Below are 12,115 nucleotides of genomic sequence, written 5' to 3'. Positions count from 1 at the left end.
ACACACATGGGTTAAAATTTACTGCACAAAGTTCTTATAACAATATATCCTTTATGGATGTAGATTTCTATATAGGGAAGGACAATTTGGTGCAACACAAACCTTTCAGAAAACCAACTGTGATCAACAACTTTTTGCATGCAAGCAGTATGCACCATCCTCATTTGATTAAGGCTTTACCTGAAGGGGAATTTAAGAGAATTTTAAGGAATACTTCGGATCCGGATTTATGGGATGAAGCTTGTGATGAAATTTTTACAAGGCTTTCATCTAGAGGGTATGATAGGGCTGTACTCTTAGGTATTAAGAACAGGTTATGTAGAGGTAAAGCCTTAAGACGGGGTGGTTATCATAGCCATCGCTATGAGTCGTCAATTGCATCTGAACAGGAAGACATATTTTTTTGTGTCTAGATATTCTGATTTTTCGATAAATGTTGAAAAAATTCTTAAAGAATTGTGGCATGTTGTTTGTGATGACATAAACATTGGACATTTGTTCCCTAGGCATATCACTTTTTCATATGGTAGGCACAATAATTTGAAAGAATTATTAAATAGAAAATTGGAATATTCGACTGATATGAATGTTGGCATGCTATGTTGTGGTCGCTGTTTGGTATGTGATATGGCCAAAAATCTGCATGGAATGAAAATAAATGGTTAAAGGTATTTGGCCTTTGAGAAATTTGATTGTTTGTCATCTGGGGTTGTATACATTTTATACACCCGTATGGTATATAGGGCAAACTACCAGGAAGGTTAAGTTTCGTATTTTGGAGCATTTAGGGGATATCAGGAGGGGTAATATGGATAGTCCTGTGGCTTTCCATTTTGTTAAAATACATAATGGTAACACTGATGGGTTTACTTTCAGTGTACTAGCCAGACCACATTTTAGTGCAGGTAATTTTAAGACTGAACTTAGTAGGTTAGAACATAGAATGATTCTTGGGTATCATACATTATACCCCAGGGGAATGAATTTAGATAGTGGCATTATAGTGTGAATGCTTTAGTGTAGCTTTTGGTTAAGTATTATGAATAAGTATATTTATGAATTTATATGACTTCATATGTATTTGAATATGTCATATATTCATATCTCCACAGTTCAGCATTTAATATTTAATATTTAATAATAGCATGCAATCAGTATTCTGTATTTATAAATTTGATATGTTGACAAATTGTATTTATTTTAATTGTTGGCATTATAAGGGTTAATGATGTAATGATTTAACAATCTAATAAATTAACTGATGAGCATATAAAAATAGGATGTGTTTGTATGGTTATTTGTTCCATTGAAGTCGAATTGCCGAGGTACCAGGACAGGATGTATTTAATGGAAAAAACAATTTTTTTCATCCTATTGCTTGACTCCTTCGTTTTGTGAATTTGGTGTTTTTTTCAGTTTCTGGTGGTTGTATCTAGTGTTTCTTGTCATGGGGAATACTTTTAGAATCTGACCTTTTCCCAAAAGCCACAGATTAAGCTAAGGCCCTAGAAGAGTGAGCCTTGACCCTGCAAGGAACTATTTTGTTGTGGCGGACACAATAAAGTCATAGCATGTATCAACCATTTTGAAATAGTCTGTTTTGACACAGGTTGCACTTTTCTTTTTTTACCATCGCAAGATATGAACAATTGATCAGAAAGATTTTGCTCTGTCAAGATAGTACCTTAGTTATAAGGTTGCTTCTAAAAGCAATTTTATGTGACTGGGATAATGATGATGAGATTATTAAAGGCTGTTTGTCAAATTAAAAGTTATTGCTCTCTCCAACTATAAGTTATGAAATAAAACCTGTTTTCTGTAGAATGTCAGAGTTCTGGAATGGCTCAGTCAGGAAAAGGATATCAAGTGACAGTGGAATATCCAAACTAGCAACACACTGCGAAAGTTTCCATGAAGAGATAGCAAGTTCTGAAGTGCCAAAACTACGGTAAGAAAAAATAGTTTTTGTATGTCTGCATGGCAAACCATCATATGCAGTAATTTGTATTCCTCATGTATATATTTACCTGAAATGTATGTCTGACTAAATAAGTTAACTGCATTATCTCTAACAATTCAAGGAGAAATAAAAAGACAAATCTCATTAGAAAGGTTGTCCTCAATGATCAGTGTATTTGGATTTATAATGCCTAATGAGTGACAGCCCTTTGTTATGTGCTTCATTATTTCATCTGCACTAGAGCTGAAGATAAATCAATTTCAACTCTGTGCTTAGTGAATAAAACAAAACTTAATGCAGTTTACAGTCAGTTCTTCTAGCGATAACTTAAAATTCTGAAACTAAGCAGAAAAGACACTTGCAGCCAATCCTGGGTTCACGGGCCTTTATATGCTTAACATTTTAGGCAGCTCTTCGTATCAACTGCACTTGAACTTGTTCAGACTCTTATGTGCACATTGTTGCTGCGCAGCTGAGTTTTGTGTAATTTGACAGGGAGGGCTATTCTTTGGAGTGGTGAGGAAAGTGGCCATTTTAGTCACTGAAAGACTTGTTGCAGGATGTGATTGCCTGTATATGTAGTGAAAGTAGTAAGTACTAAGAAACAAGAATTTTAAGCTGTACTTGTCTTGTTATAGGCAGATAGACGGAGATTTTTTTCTGTAATGCAACAACTTCTGATTTAGTTATATTAAGTTTCATGAATCATGACTGGTGACTTTAACATATGAGGATATGTGTGAATTGATCACTACTTAAAGAAAGGTTGCCGATTGTTTTTTCAGTATCGGTTTCCGCTACTGTTATGGGCAGCTTTGCCCAGGAGGGACAAAGCAGCACTTTTTTCTGTTCAGTGTTCATTTTGAAACAATACCATTTAGAGGGTGAAATTTGTTATGTAATTGCACAGTTTTGATAATATGTCCCGCATTCCAGTTATTCTAATCACGTAGCTATATGCTGTAGTTCTACTTGTGTTCTTGTGTTACATGGCATTCTCGTTTGCTTTGCTGGTTTACGTTATTCATTTCTTATAAAGGTAGTCACATTGGTCTCCCTAAAGGCATAGTTTCCATAGGCTTGACGTAAGTAGCCATTTTGATCAGACATGGAAGGTGACTGATGAAGAAACAGTCGATATTTTGAAAAGAATGTGGCTAATGAAATGGTATTTTCAGAAACTTGTTATATTTTTGAATTGTTTGCCAAGATGGTTAAGAGTGCATGATACAGAAAAAGGAGTGGACCAAGTGACAATAACACTGTTTGTAGCATGCAGGGTATTAATTGTCCTGAACCGAATAAACAATGTTCAAAGAGAGGTAGGGTACATAAAATAAATCAGTTTGTCTGGTTACTGTTGCAGTGATGATGAATCAGTTTCAACCATTAATCATCTTTTAACTTGTGACAATTTGTTGGAAATATTGTGATGGATTACATTATTCTGCACTGCTGTGCAGTATTGTGATATCTCTGGAAAATTCTGCATTATACTAATGGTCACAACTAAAGAAGAGGCACAAAATACAAATATAAATATGTATATAAAATGGATGAAAGGTGAGCTGCAATAACTCACTTGGGAGAGAATTAGACTGAAGATCCAAAGGTCCCTGAATTAATATGAACCAATAACATCAGCATGCTTATGCAATTCAGGATTGTACAGTTGACGAAATTACAAATACAAGGTTGTCTTGGCATATACCTCCTCAGAACAGATGTAGATTAATGCCAGACTTCTAACAACTAACAATGTTTTAAAAGGCTTAATAAGATGTGCTGGATTAAAAAAATGATTGTGATGAAAATTATTTTTTTTGTGCAGTGCTGTTATTTGTGTAGACAATTTACATAATTTTAAAGGTCAAGTGTATTGAGGTATCACAAAGTGTAAAAATGTGTGGAAAAGAATTACATTAGATGTGAACGGATATGTTGCTAAAGGTGAGAATGGGATATCTCACTGAATTAACAAATTTGGTTCTTTGAAAAAACTAAGAAATGCTCATGTTTTATACAGTAGCAGTTTTGCTGTTTCCTTTTTTTTGAATTTCATCTTCCAGTTTTGTATATGCTAGTGCTGTCATTTTCCGATGTTGATTTAGTAGATACAGATTACTTAATATACTTTGTGTAATTCTAGGACTCCCTTTCTAAACAGTGAAACAGCAAGAAATGTAATTACTTGACAAGTTAGAGCAATAGCTGAATAAAGAAAATTACATTTTGACATCAATAAATGACATCCATTAAATGAAATATATTAACAGTCTGTATAAGTAAGCCACCACAATTTTATATATATTTTATATATTAATCAATATTATAATTCCCATCATAACACAAAAAGCTATGTCTCATTGTGCCTCAACTGCCAAGACTATAAGGCAAATCACTATACGACCCAATATTCTGGTCACAAGAGACTCCATTGTGCGACTCACTGATGTCCCTTTTACCAGGCTGGATAAGGGGAAGGTTACAGTTAGTTGCCTGTCAGGAGCCAGGATTCACCAGATGACACAAGATCTCAGATAAATTACCACTAAAAACCAATATGACTCAGTCATAGTCCATGTGGGCATGAATGACCTGAAACGTACCTCCATGGACTATATGAAGAGAGACATGACTGAGATCTCAGAATATGTGCCACAGGCAGGTATGAGCATAGCATTCTACTGTCTCCAAAGATGATATCACAATAAAAGCAAAAAACAATCAACTTTAACAATTGGCTTAGCTGCTGGTGTCATTCCAAAAGGGTTCAATACTTGTCATCCTGGAAGGACTTGGTTGATAGGCCATGCCTCTTTGCCAAGGATGGTCTTCACATGTCACCTCTAGGTTTTTGGATTTATTTATTTATTTATTAGTTTGTTTGCTTATTTTTTTTTTTAAGGTTTTTGGGTATTCGCCAAAACATTATCCACCCCTATAATACATTTTTTAGGCATTGCCAAACAGATAAACCTTCCAACATAGAAGCTACTCAAGACAAGCTAAAGGTGTTTCTGTTCAGTGCTAGGAACCTCAACCAGAAACTGCACTCCTTGGAAGCTTTCTTCCTCCTAGAGAATGCTGATGTCTGCGCAGTTACAAAAACATGGGTCAAAACTACAGAAAGCTCCCCTGCAGTACATGGCTACAATGCCTTTCATACATTCCAACCACCCACTGAAGGAGGAGGTGTAGTTATCTACATAAAAGATAAGCACACCTCATGGCTGGGTAAACAGTACAATATGCTTGAGCTGCTCTATGTCCAATTAACCATGGGAAACATCCATTACTATATTTTTTCTGGCTACAGGTCCTCCACTATGAACCACGAAACCCATACATCATAAGTGACGTTACTGTAGTCACTTACCATCCAGCCCAATACCATACACATGGGTGATTTTAAATACCCCTCCCCCCATTAACATGAAGGCCCAGAGATTTCTTTGTGAATTCAAATGCCCTGGAGCAGCTAGTCTGCACTCCCACTAAGGGAACAAGTATCTTAGATCTGGTACTCCCAAATATGGGAGAGTGCTGCACGGTCCCTAGTGTTATGTTCTCACTAGTAAAATCAGATCACAAAGCAGTCTCCCTTGAAATAAAGGTAAAATTAGTCCACCCACCTAACGCCCAAAACTTTAAGAATTTCTCTAAGGTAAATTATCTCTGTTAAAGGATAGCAAAGCTAGTTATCAACCTACCCAATCCAGAAAACACGGAAACCTGTGCAGAGAAATACACAAAAGACCTGTAGACCTGTATGACCATATACACAACTGCATAAAAACAGCAATACCAGACCTTTTCCACTTTAGTAAAAAAAAAAAAAAATTCTAAGCTCATTTCTCCTCTTTTCGGTAACTAGTCTAGTAGTCTAGATACAGATTTGCTGTATCCAGGACTGTTTGTAAGCTCCTGAGCCCCAAAAGCCTTTCTTTGCTAGAGGGAAGCCTGCTAGCTTATCAGTGGGAGTGGTAAGCACTAGATAACCTATCTACCACATAATGAGTGGTTTCTGGCCCAGAAATTGTAGTTATTGGCCATTTGGGCAGTTTTTCCATCTCTCTCAACTTTCTGATTTAAAAGCCCCCATTTGCACTTGTTTCCCCCCTTTCCTGTAACTAGTCTAGTCCAGATACAGATTTGCTGTATCCAGGACTGTTTGTAAGCTCCTGAGCCCCCCAAACCTTTCTGTGTTGGAGGGAAGGCTTCTAGCTTATCAGTGGGAGTGGTAAGCACTAGGTAGCCTATCTACCACAATAGGAGTGGTTCTGGCTCAGATATTGAGGTTTACTGGCCTTTTGGGCAGTTTTTTCCATCCCTTTCAACTTTCTGGCTTAAAAGCCTGTGTTTGCGCTTATTTCCCCCCTTTCCTGTAATTAGTCTAGTCCAGATACAGCTTTGCTGTGTCCAAGACTGTAAGCTTCTGAGCCACCCAAGCCTGTCTGTGTTGGAAGGAAGCCTTGTAACTTATCAGTGGGAGTGGTAAGCACTAGGTAGCCTATCTACCACAAGAGGAAAGGTTTGTGGTCCAGAAATTGTAGTTTATTGTCTGTTTGGACAGTTTTTCCATCTCTCTCAACTTTCCAGTTTAAAAGCATGTATTTGCGCTTGTTTCCCAACTTTCTTGTAACTAGTATAGTCCAGATACAGAGTTGCTGTATCCAGGACTGTTTGTAAGCGTCTGAGCAGTGCCAGAGTCCAGACCTCCCAACCGTTCTGAATTACTTGGTTTTTACCGAGTTTTGGGGACCAAATGAAGGGGTGCCATGATTCCGAGTGGCTCCCCTTCAATTCTGATTTTTTTGCTTTTTTTAAAATTTTCGGTCTGTCAGAGCTGACATCATCGCGTGCGTGATGACGTCAGCTTTGTCAGGCTACCAGCCAGTTGGAATTGAGCTCAAGGAGCTCACATCATCATTTCCGGTTGGCCGAAATTGAATTGTGAGCGGGCGGGAATGGGAAATAGCAGAGGAACTTGTTTTGCGAGCAGGGATAATGGCAGAAAGCTGGAACAGCAGAGGAACTTGCGAGCAGGCAGAATTGCAAAGCTGGAATGGCAGAGAAACATGTTTGCGAGAAGGGATAACGGCAGAGGAACTACTCGTTTTCAGGGTAAGCTTGAACTGGTGTGTGTGTGTGTGTGTGTGTGTGTGTGTGTGTGTGTGTGTGTGTGTGTGTGTGTGTGTGTGTGTGTGTGTGTGTGTGTGTGTGTGTGTGTGTGTGTGTGTGTGAAAAGTACAAGGTAAAAAGACCCTAATGTCCCTCTAGCCACCACTATTTCTAAGCTGACTGTGTTATACACATTACAGGTTACGCTGTCACACTACCATATTTACTTCTTTTCGTGTATTTCATGTTTAATTGCTAAGCCCTATTTTACTGCATTTCTTAGTTTTTGTACTGTGCCTCTCACCACCTGCTGCCTGTTATACTGTGCCATTATACAGATATATTTTGCAACATAATATATTTAGGTTTTTACACTGCAGACTGTAGTTTTTTCATACAGAATTATGATCTGCCATGCTATTTCTGATGTCTGTGAATATCGGCTAATGCCTATACACTGACTACTGCATTTATTTGATATACAACTTTTAAGTTTTTAACCAAATACAGCTCAAAGCAGTCATGATCTAAATTTAAAATATGTACATGCTTTCGCTATAAGTCATGAAACAAACTGTAAATATCGTTTAAAGTCCTATTTTTGATAATATTTTATGTTTGCTACTAAATGTGGCTTTGAGAACCGTTTGTTAATGTTTAAAAATGTGAGTGTAGGTATGGGCTTCCCACTCCATTGGCCGTATTTATACTTTCAAAAGTAATCTGTTCGTTGTTTGTTGTACACTTATAGTAGAGCTTTTTACTGCTGCAAAAATTGTTATTGCGTTTTTTCTAGGCAAACTACAGTGCTGGTCAAGTCTTTATTTATAACTACATCTTTGATGCTAAGGGTAATCTGGGCCCTGCAAACCATGGCATAGACTTGTTCTGAGATATGCTACCTCTTAGGATCTATTAAGTGATTTGAATGAAAAAAAAGCATGCATCTCTACCATTAGTTTTGTAGTCTGGCCTGTAGATGGCAGCATGAATAACAATAATTATTTATTGTTATTCTGTGTAGAGATAAATAACATATATCACTCTCTGTATCACATTCAGAGCTTTGTCCAGATTTATTTTGTGCTAAGAGTTGAGAGCTATGATGAGAAGGAGTTGAGAGTTATGATGAGAAGTGAGAACGTTTTATTTTTTTTCTGCTAAGAGTTGAGAGTTATGTTCTGAGCTTTGTCCAGATTTTTTTTGTACTACGAGTTGAGAGCTATGATGATAAGTGGGAACAATTTTTTCTGCTAAGAGTTGAGAGTTATGTTCTGAGCTTTGTCCAGGTTTTTTTGATCTTTTGCCCTCTCCCCCCCAAAAAAATGAAATTGAAAATTATGTGCGAGACACTGTGCAAGATGCCTATGACATAACACTACTGTCATTCTATTTATAGTGTGGGTGTGGAAGAAGACTTTTATGATGGAAATGTTCTGAATTTGGCAGTTTTGTCATTATTGGTTCATGTGTTTTGTTTCAGTGCCTACAGTACAGCCTACTGAAAAATGTTCAAACAATAAATTTAAAATGCACTCTAACAAGTATGTTGTATTGTACAAGGAATATAATTGAATAAAGTCAGGAAGGTATATAAAGAAAAGAACACATGTATGTTTTTTATTTTGTGTGCAAGGGGCCAATGATTTGAAAACAGCTCAAAGGTATACTTTATCCACCACTGGCCAGATGCATTTTCTTTGGATGTGGTGTGGGTTTCAATGCTGTTTCAATTAATTTGAGTTTCAAGGGCAGAGAAGTTTTAATGTCAAGCCTATTTTCATTGTGAGGCAGTATTGCTTTGTTTACCAGATGATGTCTATTAGTGTTTCTCCATTGTTGTGCTGTAAAATGTAAAAATAAAATCCAAATAATCACTGTAGAAGTAAAGCAGTATGCATACATTAGTGTTTATGGTAAATGGGGTGAAATAGCCAGGTAATGGGACATTGGAATGGCTGCAAGGGACTGTGGTGCAATATTTTGGTTGTCTGTTCTTCAGTTTTCGCTTGAAAGTTGGTATCCCACAATTCCATTGGAGTGGGTGGGGTTACGCAATTATGTAATCAAATTATATGTTAATCAGCATCCAGATTTGTACCTATTTTTCATGGGCCTTGTTTAGATTTTTGATGTTTCCAGGTTGAGAGGTATGCCAGAGTCTGCTCTTTAATTTTTCCCTTAGATCTACTAGTTCTCTGCCCTCCTGCACTTATACTAGCTTATTAGGCTAGCACATTACCAGACTTCTTGTAGCAATTATTGTAGCACACAAAAGTGCTACCAGCACTAAAACTTCTACAAGGAAACAGATCCAGTAATTATTATCAATGCCCACTGCTCCAGGCATGTCTAAAGGTCTGTTCCCTGTGCTTTTTTCCTATTAACCTGTTGAACTTGGGCATCCTGAGACACTGTAGCAACTGCCTCATGTACACCGACAACCCTCTCCTCTTACCTTCCAACACTCAGACTTGCAAGAGATGCACTTATATATCCAAATTGGAAGCCACACATTCTCCAGCCAGAACTGGAATAGCTGGTCAACACTTGCACCACACCACATGGAACATATAGCCCTCCAGAACACACACCAGCACTGCCTTCACATAAAAACACAAACCACACACCCACCTTCGAGGAGGCTATAAAAAAAAATCTACCCAAGCAGCAGAGACCTCCAAGGCAGAAACACACTCGACCACCACAACACAACACTAATCATGAGACACATAACTCTCCTAAACAGTGTGCCACTCAATCAAAGCCCCTAAGGCAAAACAGCATGCCCAACACACTAGTCATAGGTGACTCAATAGTGAGGCACACTGATGTCCCACTCGCTAGGCTGAATAAGGAGAAATTAACAGTCAGCTGCCTGTCAGGTGCCAGGATCTGCCACATAATGCATGCACTAAGGTCCCTCAACAACAGGTACAAATATGACTCTGTCATTGTACATGTGGGTGTGAATGACCTGAGACAAACCTCCCTTGACTACATGAAAAGAGACATTGAGGAGCTCCCGGATTATGTAGCCCTGGTGGGTATGACCCTAGCCCTGAGCAGCATCCTACCATCACCCAGAATGATACCACAGTACAAGCAGAAAATGATTGATTTCAACAATTGGCTAAGTTTCTGATGTCATTCTAAGGGGATCCAGTATCTGTCTGCCTACGATGACATGATTGACAGACCTCGATGCTTTGCCAGAGATGGCCTGCATCTGTCACCCCTGGGCTTCCAGATACTGGCCAAGGCTCTTGCCACCCCATAGTGCCTTTTTTAGGCGGTGTTCCAAAGACCAAATTACCACCGTAGCAGCTACTAACAAATGCAGTCTAAGGGACATGTTGCTGAATGCTAGAAGTCTAAATCTCAAAATGCACTCACTCGAGGCACTCCTTAAAATGGAGAATATCGACATATGTGCTGTAACAGAGACCTAGTTCAAGACAACATAAAGCACCCCTGCACTACCGGGCTATAACTCATTTCACACCTTTTGGCCGCAGAACTTGGATTGAAGCTCCAAAGACAGTGGTGTTTCTATATTCATAAATGATGCGCACACCTCCATACTGGTAGCCCAACATAACTCATCAGAGATACTTCAGCTGTAGCTAACATTGGGAAAAACAGCGTTTCAGGTCATAGCATACTATAGGTCCCCAATCATATCCCAAGACTCACACTCCATGTTCCTAAGCACCCTGGAGAATATTAGGGTCCAACCTAACACTCATTTACTAGGTGACTTTAACTAACCCTCTATTAACTGGGTAAACTACTCATGTACCAGTACACTTACCCAATATTTCCTGGTGTTTATTAATTCCATTGCTCTGGACCAGCTCATTCTACCCCCCTAGAGGTAGCAACATCCTTGACCTGGTCATTACCAACATGGGTGACCGCTGCGCTACACCAATAGTCAGCTCCTCCCTGGTTAGATCTGACCACAAACTAATCACATTGGAAATCCACATCCCTCCCACCCTGCACCCCCCACAAAGGTAACCATGATGAAAAACTTCTCCAAAGCTAACTTTGGGCTCCTAAAAACAAAGGTGGCTAACTTCACGGCACCCATGCAAATGGAGAATAGTTGCATGACAGCAGAATCATACACCAATGCACTGTACGAACACATACACAAATGCATGGATCTCGCCATACCCAATAGAACCAAGATGCTCTCCTCCCAAAAAGGAAGACATTCTGGTGGTTCCCTGCCAAAAACAAACTCTACAATAGAAGAAGGAAACTGATGCAGAATAAGGTGAAGTCCCAAGACTGGAACAACTCCCTTATCAGCCTCAACAAAAAGTTGAGATCCCGCATCAAATCCTCTAAAGCTAGCTATGAAAACAGAATTGCAGCAGATAGTAAAGACAAACATAAGGCCTTCTATAGTTATGTAAAGAATCTACATGGCAATATGTAGATTTGCTCTGAGCTACTGCACAATGCTACCTCCTGTACCGAGCCAACAGATATTGCCGGTATACTGGCCGACAGATTCAGTGCCAACTTTACCCCTCCCCCCCAAAGGACCAATCAAAATACCAGTAGATTGCCAGACACCCAGCATTACTGCTACGCAGGTTAAAACAGCACTGTCCAAGGCCAAGAATACAGCTTCTATGGGACCTGACAATATCCCTGGTTGTGTTCTACATGAACTACAGAGTGAACTGTTACCTCACCTGTGTGCCCTGTTCAATCACAGCCTCACCTCAGGCTTTGTCCCTTCCGAATGACACACTGCTACAGTCATCCCTCTCCACAAAGGAGGAGTGACTACAGACCCTGGGAACTATCGCCCAATTAGCCTGATGAGTCTGATATGCAAAGCTATGGAAAGCATCATCATGGACCTAATAAACAAGGATATAGGGAATCTCCAAACTCTGGATCCCACACATTTTGGTTTTGTGAAGGGTAGATCATGCCTGCTCAACTTGTTCGACTTCTTTAAGTCAGTCACCAGAGCTGTGGATGAGGTCAAGGTGGTTCAGACAGCAT

General features: G+C 39.0%; 1 protein-coding gene across 3 annotated transcripts in view; it reads left to right on the top strand.

The window, feature by feature from the left end:
* Positions 1 to 12,115, top strand: part of DGKI (diacylglycerol kinase iota) — a 5,490,864-nt gene that overhangs the window by 4,154,701 nt on the left and 1,324,048 nt on the right. For all 3 annotated transcript variants that reach the window (XM_044088223.1, XM_044088222.1, XM_044088221.1), the window contains one exon: positions 1,823 to 1,948. In XM_044088223.1, the coding sequence (XP_043944158.1) occupies positions 1,823 to 1,948 (126 nt within the window). The remainder of the gene's footprint in view (positions 1 to 1,822; positions 1,949 to 12,115) is intronic.

This window comes from Protopterus annectens, chromosome 11.part0, assembly GCF_019279795.1.
Source record: "Protopterus annectens isolate FY-2018-M chromosome 11.part0, PAN1.0, whole genome shotgun sequence".
Taxonomy (NCBI): domain Eukaryota; kingdom Metazoa; phylum Chordata; order Ceratodontiformes; family Protopteridae; genus Protopterus; species Protopterus annectens.
Note: the sequence above shows the minus strand (reverse complement) of the source record. Positions and strands in the feature narration are given on the sequence as shown.